Genomic DNA, 14,614 nt, shown 5'->3' with positions numbered 1-14,614 from the left:
TGGCAGCGAAGACAGTTGACAGATGATGAAACACAAGGTCTATTAAAACTGGCTGAATACCCCTGCTTACCTCCTCCCTCCCCCAGCCACTGCTTCCCAAGCTCCACACCCCTGGTCTGGAGGATCTGACCCCTTCAGACATGGGGTGGGGGGCAGGGGGGGCAGGTTGGGGGTGTGTTAGCTGAACTTTGTTTGCTCTCCCCTTTCTTGACTATCTCTTGTCATGTTCTTTGCCTGGGGCCAAGCACTCCCATTCCTAAATGCTTTTTACCCAGTTAGGTACCTCTTCCAGGGCCTTAATAGCTTTCCAGGCATAACTTGTCGTCAGCACCCTCCCCTGCCCCCCAAGGGCTCACAGATACACACCTCACATGACCCACTGTGCTCCAGACAATACTGCTTTTTTAGTCCAGAGAAGATAGTTATTTTGGCTGCAGTTGTCACAGCAGGAGCTGTGTTTGTGTGTATTTAAAACAAAGCAAAATATAAAAGCTACTTTCTCTGTTCAGAGATAGCTTAGCAGTAGCCCTTTTCGTAGACTCCCAGAGGTTAAGGGACATGCTAACTTGGTATTTTGGGAGAGCGCAGCAGGGCCAAGGCTGCCAGCTTTCATGGGCCTTCTCATCTAGTGAAGGAAATAGACATTTACTACTAGTAACTCTGTCCTGACAACTGTGAGATAACTGCCTGGTAGTACAGGTTGCTTCCAGAACACAAGACGGGTGATCTGAAGCAACCGGGTGTGGGGGGGGAGTGAAGTTGCTGCTGAGAGTGCCGCTCAGTGGAAACATTCACACTGAACCTTGAAGGAAGGAATAGGTACATTAACCAGTACTTTCCAGTCTTGTTCCCTGAAAGCAGGACTTTGTTTTCTTCACGACTCTGTCCTAGGGCCTGGAACCTTGTAGGTAGTCAATAAAGATTTCATGAATGGAGGGTTCTCAGCATCCTACCTTCTCACCCCTCTCCTGCTCTACCACTGGGCTTCTTATGTTCTCTCTATAGCCATACCAGTTGGTGTGTTCTTTTCAAAAGAAAAAATACTCCTTTTTAACTTGTTAGGGTTCAATTAATGTTAGAAACATTTCAAATTCCCACAGCTGCAGATGGTTGCAGAAACAATAAGAATAAAAACCCTCAGTCTTTACCCCTATGGGATGGTCAATTCATTTGTAAATTTTTCAAAAACAAAAACTATTACGGGTTTCGCCACGCAAGTAATAATGATTGTACGTACACTCAGCCATATATTTCAGAGATCTCATAATAACTTTAAATCAGCAAAATTAAGCAACCAAGGAGTTTTCCCCCCTTCTCTAATATCATTAGACTTTGAACATCTTACAGACCTTGTTTTCTTTTGATTCAGTACTCTGCATGACACTCTAGATAGTTTTCAACCTTAACAATTCCAGATGAAGTCGCATCATAAAGCCTATTTTGCATACAATCCAAGGGATTGTACGATTCCTTAAATCTGAAATTTGCCCTCCAAAATTCTCACCTCTAGCATCCCCAAGTAAGAGTTTATCTGTGAGGTGAATTGTGAAGAACTTTAAATCAGTGCCACCGGCTTCCCTGGAATTCCCTTCCTCCACTGGCCCCGTTTTCGGCTCTGATCTGTGTTCTTGGCCGTTTGGGGCTCCCCTGCCCGTTTGTGCCTGTGACAGTCAGACTCCATCTGCTGCTCCGCGGCCAGGAGCCCGCTGCGTGCCCTTGAGTCACATTTTTCAGGCGCGGCCATTCAGCCACCTTTCACCGCGTCTCAATGGGCCCGGGAGAATGGCCCTCGGCCTTGCAGTAGTACATAATCTCCCAGGTAGCCTCCTCCTTGAAGCACCTCCAGTGGCAGGCTATTCGCAAACAGCGGGACACCACTCTCTACTGGGTTCCTAATCCCTCAGACACACAGGGGAAGGAGGTCGCGGACTCTGAAAGTGAAAAGAAAAGCGAGGGGGCGGGGAGCCGAGCGCACACAATGTCCCCCCGCCGCCCGCACCACAGTCAGCGCCAGCTGCAGCCCAATTAAGCTCAACAGGTCACAGGTGTTCCACACAGACGATGCTTTTAACAAAACCACTTTCTTGAAAATACCTAAGACGTCGTTTTAAAGCACTGCAGCCCATTTCTTTTGGTGGATTCTTTAAAGCTATTTAGTACACTTGAAATACAATGAAGCTGAAAAGCATATTTAGGCCTCACTGGAAGGCAAGCTTTCTTGGTTCCAAACAGCAGGAGCCGGGAGAGAGGGGAGCGCTGCCTCAGCATGGACTCGGCGGGTAGTTGCCCAAAAAAGGGCTGGAGGGGCGTCTCTGACAGCCCCAGTTCCCCACAGTAGTCAGCTCTGCACCATGCAGTTCACCTACTTGGGCAAGAAACTGCTGCATGGCCATCTCCTTGCCCCCATAAATTACTGTCCCCAGGATGCAGGTGTAGTTTCCCTCTGAACTTTTAGAAAAGCAACCCTGACAGGCGCTGATTATATCAGGTAAAGGAACTCAGCGCTGCAGAGCCGCTTTTCTCATTATCTGAGGTCAACCTATAAATAAGCCTGCTCTTCTCCCACATTTAAAATCACTGACACAGTTTCTCCACAGACCTGAGTACACACTCTGGGCCACAGGATGGGGTGATGGGAAGCAAACAGAACTTGAGTTGGTTGTTTAGGCCACTTTCAGAAATGTGTTACTCTTCCACTTTTGGAGGATACAGATAATCTCTGAAAGGTAGTTGGGAGCTTAGTGACAGTTCCCTTAGGATTTCAGCATCCCTGTTGGAGGTGAGCAGCTCCAGGCCAACTCCACAGGCCTGCATGCAGCAGTGTCCCTTCTTCCTGACCTCACCTGCCACTCAAGGCCAGTGTTCCTGTTGTCATTGTCTTCATTCTTTTACAGTTAGTAGAAGAGACGTGCACATACCACCCCAGCCTTATCTGGAATGGAGGGAACTGTGCTTGAAGTTGCTGTTGGGCTCCTGTTTTTCAGTGCCCTAGGAAGGCAGGGCACTGTGACACTGAAGAAAACAGGGAGGGGAGGGCTACAGCCCAGGACGAACAAGTACCTGAAATAAGTGCCCAGCATTTTCAAGCTTTCCTTCCTGTTGATTAGCTTTTGGTAAACAGTTTTTGCCTTGATGGTCAGTCTTAACAGCATCAGTTAAAAAATGCTGCTGCCTGTTTAGAAACCATGTTGGTTTTAATTTTTGCAATATGCCTCTTTGTGTTTTACAAAGCTGAGCCACCTGTTTAAACTCTTCTTGTTTCGTGGACTGGGGGAAAGAACCATAGGCCATGTGTAAGAGGTTTCATTTTTTTTTTTCTTCAGTGAAGTAAGACATTGTTCTTATTCGTGGCATTCAAAATTCTGCACAATTGCCTCTTTTGCCCTTTTACATTTAAAAGTGAGGTAATTAGATTTCCCAAGGTTCAATGGTCAAGAGCCCTCTCATCCTGGGAAGTTGCTTCCCCACACCCCTCGCAAGAGGAGTTGTCTCACGTAATCCAGTTATTGCTGTATTGTTGTTCTAAAGGCACTGCTCTTTCAGAGGGCAGGCATAGCAGGAAAATTCATACTCATATGTCCCTTTGCTGATATTGCTGAGTTGTTTTTTTTTTTTTTTCCCTGCAGTTGAATACAATTACTATTTTCTTCATTGACTTTGTTTTGAGGATTTGTAAACATTTTCATAAAAATATTTTCCTTTCCTACCTTTTAGGAGTTCATCTCAAATATGCCTGAATCTTTCATACAGAGTTTTCCTATTTATTTTGCTATTTTTCAGATATCTGATAGATCTGTTATGACTGTTGAACAAATGGAAAGAGGATTTGTAACATGTTGGCACCAAATAAATGAGTGTCATGGACACTGAAACACAACCTGTCTTAATCACTCTGACAGTGAGATCTGCGGCTTTTTTGGTCTTGTTTACGCATTTACTCAAATAGAGACTAACTGTTTTCACCTTTCAGCAAAGCACATATGTATTTTGAAAGTTTGGGTATTAATTTTTTAGTCAAAACTGAAAAGGAACACAGAACATACACTCTCAGCTTTACGGAGTCGGCTAAAACATTTTGCTTTTACAACATAATGGCAAAAACAACCTTATTGGTAATTGCCTAATAATTCATTTAAATGATGTGGTCTGCAGCCTATGGGGAAAGATGACAAGATGGTGAAGGGATTAGGGGAAAGCTTTCAAAATCCTCTTTGCCAAAGATGTTAAAGCGTCCAAGTGCTAAGAGTGTTCTATCTGAACAGGTTAGTTCAACATTCCAGACAGTCTGTGACTCAAACTCGTATATTGGTCTACACTTCTCAGGGAGATTCTTCGGTGGCCCCATGGGAAGAATTCATCTGAATTCCCCCATCACTGAAACAGTCCAGATTCTGATTTTGAAAGTGAAACCAGCAGAATGATGAGCTGTGTGGTCCCTGTGTACACTGTAGAGATATCCATACAAGTACACACATTTATTAAGTTTCCTTAAAGCTTCAGAGACAGTAATAAGAAAGGTCCTAGTTTAAATTGAAGGCCCTTCTTCTCAGCTTCTATAGGATTCATTCCCGAATAGAGAGGTGTATTCTTAATAGCGAATTTATCTGAAAAGACCTCACCTCTCCAAGCTCAATACAGAAAAGGAAAGCCTTCAGTAATGAATTGATGCCAGGTTACTTTTACCAAGTAAGGCAATAAACTTTGGCACAATTTGTTAAAACAAATCTTCCATTTCAGTTATCTAAATCAATATATATTATTGCATTGTTGGTAAATTTGGGGGAATCTTTCTCAGTTAAAGTGCAGGTTTTTTCCCCTGTGACCGCACAGGGGAAAATTTACTTTGCCTGTATAACAAATTTTGATACCTAAGAAAGCATCCCACAGAATAACAGGCATACTTGTATTCTTGCTAAAATTTCTGATCTAAATCACTTCTAAGGAGAGAATTAGACTCAAAGTGATGCCCCAGACCAAACATTTGCTTAAAATGAACATACATCAGTGTTAACTAATTTTTCCTATTGAGTTTATCATTCCAAAAACTTAAATATAACTGACAAAGTCTAGGTCATGATAGACTTAAGTAAAAATATTACAGAGTATTGGCCATATATTAGAAATGCGTGTATAACATACACTTTTGAAAAACTTGTTGGTTAAAGAACTGCTCAATTCAGTTCAACAAATGCATATGTATTAGGTATAGGTCCAAGGTACAACTGTGTATTGTGGCTGCTGCCTTTTAATCCATTAAAAAGACTGGCCCTTCTCCTCTCTCTCTTGCTCAGTTCTTTCCCTTTTCTCTCTGTTCTGGAATTTGTTATTGTTGTTCAGTCGCTCAGTCATGTCTGACTCTCTGGGACTCCCTGGCCTGCAACACACCAGGCTACCCATCCTTTACCATCTCCCGGAGCTTGCTCGAACTCGTGTTCATTGAGTCGGTGATGCTATTCAACCATCTCATCCTCTGTTGTCCTGTTCTCCTGCCTTCAGTCTTTCCTAGCATCAGGGTCTTTTCCAATGAGTTGGCTCTTCGAATCAGGTGGCCAAAGTACTGGGGCTTCAGCATTAGTCCCTCCAATGAATATTTGGAATTGATTTCCTTTAGGATCGACTGGTTTGATCTCCTTGTAGTCCAAGGGACTCTCAAGAGTCTTCTCCAACACCATAGTTCAAAAGCATCAATTCTTCGGGGTTCAGCCTTCTTTATGGTCAGCTCCCACATCCATGTATGACTACTAGAAAAACCATAATTTTGACTAGATGGACTTTTGTCGGCAAAGTAATGTCTCTGCTTTTTAACATGCTGTCTAGGTTGGTCATAGCTTTTCTTTTAATTTCATGGCTGCAGTCAACATCTGCAGTGATTTTGGAGCCCAAGAAAAGAAAGTCTGTCACTGTTTCCTTTGTTTCCCTATTTGCCATGAAGTGATGGGACCAGATGCCATCTTCGTTTTTTGAATCTTGAGTTTTAAGTCAGCTTTTAAATGCTCCTCTTTCACCTTCACCAAGAGGCTCTTTGGTTCCTCTTAGCTTTTTGCCATAAGGGTGGTGTTATCTACATATCTGAGGCTATTGATATTTCTCCCAGCAATCTTGATTCTAGCTTGTGCTTCATCCAGCCCAGCATTTCTCATGATATACTCTGCATTAAAGTTAAATAAGCAGGGTGACAGTAATCAGCCTTCATGTACTCCTTTCCCAATTTGGAACCAGCCCATTGTTCCATGTCCGGTTCTAACTGTTGCTTCTTGACCTGCATACAGATTTCTCAGGAGGCAGGTAAGGTGTTCTAAGAATTTTCCATAGTTTGTTGTGATCCACACAAAGACTTTAGTGTAATCAATGAAGCAGAAGTGGATGTTTTTCTGGAATTCGCTAGCTTTTTCTATGATCCAACAGATGTTGGCAATTTGATCCTCTACCTCTTCTAAATCCAGCTTGTACATCTGGAATTTCTCAGTTCACGGACTCTTGAAACCTGGCTTGGAGAATTTTGAGCATTACTTTACTAGCATGTGAGATGAGTGCAATTGTGCAGTAGTTTGGCATCCTTTGGCATTGCCCTTCTTTGAGATTGGAATGAAAACTGACCTTTTCCAGGCCTGTGGCCTCTGTGGAGTTTTTCAAATTTGCTGGCATATTGAGTGCAGCACTTCCTCAGCATCATCTTTCAGAATTTGAAACAGCTCAACTAGAATTCCATCACCTCCACTAGTTTTGTTCATAGTGATGCTTCCTAAGGCCCATTTGACTTCGCATTCCAGGATGTCTGGTTCTAGGTGAGTAATGATGCCATCGTGGTTATCTGGGTCATGAAGATCTTTTTTGTATAGTTCTTATGTGTATTCTTGCTACCTCTTCTTAATATCTTCTGCTTCTGTTAGGTCCATACTGTTTCTGTCCTTTATTGTGCCCATCTTTGTATGAAATGTTCCCTTGGTGTCTCTAATTTTCTTGAAGAGATCTCTAGTTTTACCCATTCTGTTGTTTTCCTCTATTTCTTTGCACTGATCACTGAGGAAGGCTTTCTTATCTCTCCATGCTGTTCTTTGGAACTCTGCATTCAGACGGGTATTCTTTCCTTTTCTCCTTTTCCTTCACTTCTCTTCTTTTCTCTATTTGTAAGGCCTCCTCAGACAACCAATTTGCCATTTTGCATTTCTTTTTCTTGGGGACAGTTTTGATCACCACCTTCTGTACAGTGTTACGAACCTCCATCCATAGTTCTTCAGGCACTCTGTCTTATCAGATCTAATCCCTTGAATCTATTTGTCACTTCAGCTGTATAATCATAAGGGATTTGATTTAGGTCATACTTGAGTGGCCTTGATGCTTTTGAACTGTGGTGTTGGAGAAGACTCTTGAGAGTCCCTTGGACTTCAAGGAGATCCAACCAGTCCATTCTAAAGGAGATCCGTCCTGGGTGTTCTTTGGAAGGAATGATGCTAAAGCTGAAACTCCAATACTTTGGCCACCTCATGCGAAGAATTGACTCATTGGAAAAGACTCTGATGCTGGGAGGGATTGAGGGCAGGAGGAAAAGGGGACGACAGAAGATGAGATGGCTGGATGGCATCACCGACTCGATGGACGTGAGTTTGCATGAACTCCGGGAGTTGGTGATGGACAGGGAGGCCTGGCATGCTGCAGTTCATGGGGTCGCAGAGAGTCGGACATGACTGAGCAACCTGAAGTGAACTGAACTGAACTGAACTGAGTGGCCTAGTGGTTTTCCCTACTTTCTTCAATTTAAGTCTGAATTTTGCAATAAGGAGTTCATGATCTGAGCCACAGTCAGCTCCCTGTCTTGTTTTTGCTGACTGTATAGAACATCTCCATCTTTGGCTACAAAGAGTGTGAAAGTGAAAGTCGCTCAGTCGTGTCTGACTCTTTGCGACCCCATGGACTGTATAGTCCATGGAATTCTCCAGGCCAGAATACTGGAGTGGGTAGCCTTTCCCTTCTCCAGGGAATCTTCCCAACCCAGGAATCGAACCAGGGTTTCCTGCATTGTAGGCAGATTCTTTACCAACTGAGCTCTGAGGGAAGCCCATACAAAGAGTGTAATCAATCTGATTTCGTTATTGGCTGTCTGGTGATGTCCACATGTAGAGTCTTCTCTTGTGCTGTTGGAAAAGGGTGTCTGGTATGACTAGTGCGTTCTCTTGGCAAAACTCTGTTAGCCTTTGCCCTGCTTCTGGAATAGGGGAGAGCAAAGGTAAAAAACGGATGTAAGATAGGCAAGAGTCACATTGTGCCTAGACTGGATTGTTTGTTATGGGTTAGCATTTCCCAGAGTGCACACAGAAGATCAGCAGTAACCCTACAGATAGCTATTTGTAGGCGTTTTGCCAAAAGTAGAGGACAGATGGAGAGTTCTGGGGGAAACATCAGGTTAAAGAAAATTCAGGAGACCATCATGGCTAGGCTTCCCTAAAGTTAATAAATCTGTAACATTCTACCGTGCATTGTGGGAAACATTATAAGTGTAAATATACTATTACACTTATTTGATCATGCAATACTTCTTCCTCTGAAAAGACACTAGTATCTCAAGGGGAATGCTGGCATGGGCCATGAAAACAAGCAGGAAGCTGCACCTCTCTTGGGAAACATGGAAGCTTGAAACGCATGCCTAAGTAAGTGACCCAGAGCAAATAGAAACCTGTCATCATGAAATCCACCTCCTAAGAATACTTGCATTTTCAGGCCTATCTTTTTATTGGAATTAGGAGAGAAGAACCAATAATCTAATTACTGCTTTTCCTTCTGGGATGTCTACTAAAAAGCCCTTTTATGGGGAAAAAAGTAAAAACAAAGGCACTTTTAGGAGTTAATGCTCTGTCAGCTGCCAGTGCATCAGCTGCTTTTGAATTGAATTTAGAGATGACTGTCATTGACTACCCTTCACGGTCATTATGGCCCACAGGACTTCTGAAAACTATCATTATTTTTAGTGACATTTTAATGATAGAATTACTCTTTCCCCTCCATTTTTGGATACTGAAGCTGCTGCTGTTGCTGCTGCTGAGTTGCTTCAGTCATGTCTGACTCTGTGCGACCCCATAGACGGCAGCCTGCCAGGCTCCCCCTTCCCTGGGATGAAGCTAGATCCATGTGATTCCTGGTCTTTTTCTCCCCACCTTGCTCACTTTATTTCTTCCACTCAGCATGTCCTTTCTTCTCCTATGTCCATATCTAAATTCTGTCCTTCCCACTCCAGTTTATGAACCAGTAATTTCTTCCTTGTTTCCACACCAAAGCACTTTCCTTTTGCTTGCTAGCAGTACCTCTTAATACCATGTTTTCTGTGTCTCTGGATCCTCCACCTGCCCTCACATACTTGTTGCATAGAAGCTGTATAGTGTGTGTTAATTGATGAGTGACTGGTTAATTATGAGTAGAGCTCTGTGTCCTCTCAGTAACTTGTTGTATATTGCTAAGCAAGTATGATAGGAAAATAGAAGTGGCAGAAGGGATTGCCTAGTTGGCTGGTTCTTCAGGACATCCCTTGTAAATAAAAAGCAACAGGATAAGGTTTATTGAAGCAAGTATAGAATTCAGGCAAGCCCTCAGCCACCTTTGAATTGCGAACAGCTGGACTCCTTCTACACAGCGGAGGACAGCTTCCTATGAGGTGCTTGAGCACCAGTATTCAGTTGCTCTGTTTCCCTTGTCATCATCTCCCAGAGATCCCAAAGGTCATCTCTGTCGAAACCAAGCATTTCTTAGTGCTTTAGTCAAAACTGTCCAAATTTTCTGTATCTCACAATTCTGTAGAAATTGTTAATCAAGGGTCAGGCCAGTACTAAATATAGTAGGCCAGTTACTATGAAATATTAGCACATACTGGAGGCCCCAAGTCACTAAGCATCCAGCTTTCAAGTGGCAGTCAGTGCTCTGACCACCGCCGCTGTCCCCTCTGTCACTGCCATGAAAGCTGAAGGCAAAAAGCAATATGTAGCTTAGGGGAAAATCTATAGATGCAGATATGAAGGAAAGGCAAGAGGAATTGCTCAAGGGAGCCAACCCCAAGGACAGCCTTGAAGGCCTCAATGACTCACTTCCCACTCCCTGTATTTCCCTACCTTGCTGTGTTAGGCTACCCGAGATTTCAGTTATTAGAGTATAATCATTTCTTCTCCCTATTGAATTACTGTGTCTTGAGAGAAGAAGCCTTACTAGACTGTGGGTTCATTTTCTTAAATGTGCTATTAGCCACTTGCTATCTGGCCACATGAGCCGAATTCCAGGAATTTTGAGAGGTTCCAGGCAGCCTTGCACCTCCCCTTCTTTCCTCACCCCAACCTCCGTACCCCACCACCCACCACCACACCATTTGCTGGTTTCAGACTTTTTGCACCTACCTCTACTATGAGATCAGTGCATGTGCAAAACCTCGGAGCACTGGTCACATAGCAATTAATTAGTGAAGTCATTAGTAATAGTCTAGCACACATAGTAGGTACTTAGTAGATGTTTGTAGCCATTCATGCTGGGTCTAGTGTTCTCGGAGGTATCAGGTAAAGTGTGTAAGACAAGGTGTTGGCCATGGGGTGGTAACCTTTCTACTCTACTTAGCCTGAGGAGGGAGCCACACAATGGAAGCATTTTCTGTTCTGAGAGACGGAGCTGGAATTGCACCAGTGAGCTGTTAATCCCTTCCTCTCTGCCTCTCCCAGTGATTTGGCTTCCAACTTTTCAGCCTTGCAGCCATTGCTTCAGATTCCTGCACACATGAGAGAGTGCTGCTCAGATGGCGGGGCTAGGAGGACACCAAACTCTCCCCACTCGGTCCCGCCACCTCCTCATAGAGGTCCCCAAGGTCCCTTTGGAACACAGTGGAACCAGTTTACCATGTGGGCATTTTATGTGCTTTCACTGTGCTTATTAAATATCACATCCCATTTTCAAAATAGCCCTTTTTGCACCAGAATGTGTGATGAGGTTGTTTCGCTAATCCCTAGAAGTTTTGTTTCTTCCTTCAACAAGTCGGTAGCCATTCTTTTGGGAAAAGCATTAACATGCATAACCACTATAGTCAACTTCAGTGCTCATTAATGAAGCCCAGAACAGTTACATTGTGGTAATTTGACAAAGCCATCTAAATCTATGCATGTTTTTTGAAAGCTCCCTAAACATGGTGCTAAATCCCCTAAAAAGCTACTAAACTGCTTTGGCAGCCATTAGCCCAGCATAAGCAGAGGAGCTCTTTTCAGTAAGTGAACAAACAGAGAAAATATGCTGAATGGCTGGACAAATGTGTTTCAGCTGGCCCTTTCATTTACCGATATAAGGGTGCAGTCAATATCAATCACTGTTTTCCCTGTTGCCCTGAAAATCACAATATCTCTTTTCATCCACCAAGCTCTTTTCACCACAGTAATGTGTCTTTAGAATGACACTGGCATCAGCCTGCTTCCGCTGTCTAAAGTCCAGAGAGCTTAAAACACATTTCAGGATTCAAGACTGGAACCTTCCTCCCTTCCGATTTCCTACCGCCCACTTTCTCCTCCCTCCCCCAGCATCTCCTCCACACACACCCCCCCCACCCACCCCAGATTCTTTTCAATTCTCCCAGCTTTCCTCACTGAGTAAACAGAATTCACCTCTCTGTTTTAATACAGCTCTCCAAAGTAAACGGAGACAAGTCTATCTGATATTCCTAAGATTTAAGAACTCATTAAGGAGATGCACATAAAGAAATGCTTTTACATGCCGGTAATAGATCAAAGGTGGAAAGGAATGTGGAAATTCTATTCTATGACAAGGTGTGCTGATGCACGGGACCTCACTCTCCATCAGTCTCCTTCCTCGGCCCTGCCCTTATCACTGGTCTCCTCCCACCTTCCCCATCACATGCACACTCACCCTTTGTCTTCCTATGTTAGAGGTCTTTGTTGAAGTTGAAGTATATGTGTTCAGTCCTGTCCAACTCTTTGTGACCCCATGGACTGTAGCATACCAGGCTTCTCTGACCATGGAATTTTCCAGGCAAGAATACTGGAGGGGGTTGCCATTTCCTTTTCCAGGACATCTTCCCAAACCAGGAATCGAACCCACCTCTCTTGCATTGCAGGCAGATTCTTTACCATTGAGTCACCTGGGAAAAGGTCTGTGCCTGTACCTTTACCATTTTAAGTTCCTAAGCACCAGTGTCATAACATAACATCTTTTTGCCTCCTGGATCTCAGTACTTAATATATTGTTTTGAAATTAAAGTGATTACTTCTTATCCTTTTGAAAACTTAAGAGGAATGACTCTCAGAGATCAATGTGGATAAGTTTATAGTTGTAGAAATTAACCATAGATGAATATCTGAAATGTGAACATTTGTAAAAAACAGTATGATTGTTTTCTACTTTTTTTATTTTTATTCCTTTTTATCCTATTTTTGTTTTTATTTGTTTGTTTTGTGTCAGATCATAGCTGTCTGTAGAGAGGCAGCCCTGCTGGCTCTGGAAGAAGACATTACAGCCAACTGCATTATGAAAAGACACTTTACTCAAGCCTTGAGCGCGGTGACACCCAGACTTCCTGAATCATTGAGGCGTTTCTATGAAGATTTTCAAGAGAAGAGTGGGCTGCATACACTCTGAGAGAATATGCACATTCGTTATGCTAAAAATCCTTCGTAGAGAAAGATTGTTTCAAAATAGTGTCAAAATAGCATTTAAGTGAAATGTCTGAAATATGTTGACCAGATTGAGGGGCTTCCATTCTTGCAGACATTTTAAGTCATATGGTTGCAATGAAAATATCCATGAAAATCTCTGGACAAGAGTTAAAATTAGTTTTATCTAGAAATGTGTGCTGAGTTTTAAAAATCAAACTTTTGTATTTTCATTATTGACCTGGTTTATTCCTCCCATGGTGCTTTCCTTTCTTCAGAATCTATTTCAGTGCTTTTCCAAAAAACAAAACTGTGGGCATCAGTTTTATACATGAACATAGAAAATGCACGTAGTTGAAAGCATGGTTTAAAATATTCACAAATCTTTTAATTTTGAAGGCCAGCCCGTGAAATGGCTAAATGCTCCAGCCAGGCTTATGTGACCTTGTTTCCAATTACATATTTATTCTCATTATAATTCATGCATACATTTTTGGCATTAGCCTTCTTAGGTCTGTACTCGTGGCAATGAAACAAAGAATTGAGAGTTATTTCATACACTATAATGCCCTTTGAAAGATTGAAAAATTGGAAATATAAGCTCAGCCCAGGTCTAGCCAAGTACTTGGTTTTTTGTTTTTGTTTTTGTTTTTCATGAAAATGCTATAAATAAACCAATGAGGTGTTCATGTTTTAACTTGTACACATTTCCAGGTTACCAATAAACTTTTTCAGTTCAAAGAAGAACCAACTTGTACTGTTAATCATATTGTCTTACATTGCATTCTAAATATCTATACTCCAAATTATTTGTCCTTGAGATTTCTTGACACTAGTACTCCATAAATATCCTTGAAAAAGCTGTTGGAAATTGATTGCTTGACTTCCAGTTCAGAAGCTGGTTATGGGAAAGAATGTGCACTTAAACCTAGTCACTGTAGGTCTTTTAAAGTTCCTAGAAAGACCATTCAGGTGAGAGACACCTGATCATGAAAATAACAGAACTATACAGTTTTGTGGTTGTGGATATTCTGAAGTCGTGTCTCAACTATTTCATCCTTTGACTCTCAAAAGTAGATTTTGTAAGAGTTTTTTTTTCTCAGACTACATTGGTTTACTAATACATAAAATCGCCCAAGGGATGAAGAATATTACTGCTATTTAGAAATGTGCTATCAAATAAATAGTGGGATGTGGCTACTTAAGTTGAGATTTTAATTAAAATTAATAATAAAAATTTAGAGGACTTCCCTGGTGGTCCAATGGCTAAGACTCTGTGCTCCCAAGGCAGAGGACCCAGGTTCCATCCCTGGTGAAGGAATTAGATCCCACATGCCACAACTAAGACCCAGCACAGCCAAATAAATAATTTTTTTTTAAGAGAAAGAAAGCAATTTTTAAAGTTTAGTTCATCAGACCTGTTAGCCACATTTCAAGTGTTCAAAGGCCACATGTGACATGTGTCTGCCATATTGGACAGACTAGATTGTAGAACATTTCCATCACTCAGAAAGATCTGTTGGACTTGGCTGATTAGAAAATATGGCTTACACATTGAAATAAATAGAACCTCGAAGTTACTTTTGTGCTTCCCACTATACCTTTAGTTATTAAGGGACCGTAACTTCTTTAAGTGCTAGGGTACAAGAAAATGAGAGAAAAACTTATTCCAAAGGCCTAACCAGGAAAATTAAAGAAATCCTGTTGCCAATAAACTACAAACAAGAACAGGAAGCTTGAACCAACACTGAGACTCTCAGACTGGGGCCTGGGTGCTGGGGGCGGGAGGAAGGCAACCGCTACACGGAGTTTAGGTATTTATGGCCACTCAGACCCGTTAGCCCATATGACATTTGAAATTGTGACTGAGTCTCATACATAATGTTCAGATCTTTAGAGACCAACACCTTGAGTGTAAGAACAGACTAACATTCTCCCACAAGCCAGGGAGACCACAAAGAGCTTCTCTTGACTTGGTCTGTGCTTTGAATTAA

General features: G+C 42.4%; 1 protein-coding gene across 1 annotated transcript in view; it reads left to right on the top strand.

The window, feature by feature from the left end:
* The window catches only part of SPATA5 (spermatogenesis associated 5), a 346,722-nt gene extending 333,355 nt beyond the window's left edge, over positions 1 to 13,367 (top strand). The window contains exon 16 of the mRNA XM_040250546.1: positions 12,430 to 13,367. Within this exon, the coding sequence (XP_040106480.1) occupies positions 12,430 to 12,606 (177 nt within the window). The 3' untranslated portion in view covers positions 12,607 to 13,367. The remainder of the gene's footprint in view (positions 1 to 12,429) is intronic.
* Positions 13,368 to 14,614: the final 1,247 nt, after the last annotated feature.

The sequence above is a fragment of the Oryx dammah genome, unplaced genomic scaffold, assembly GCF_014754425.2.
Source record: "Oryx dammah isolate SB20612 unplaced genomic scaffold, SCBI_Odam_1.1 HiC_scaffold_12, whole genome shotgun sequence".
NCBI lineage: Eukaryota > Metazoa > Chordata > Mammalia > Artiodactyla > Bovidae > Oryx > Oryx dammah.
Note: the sequence above shows the minus strand (reverse complement) of the source record. Positions and strands in the feature narration are given on the sequence as shown.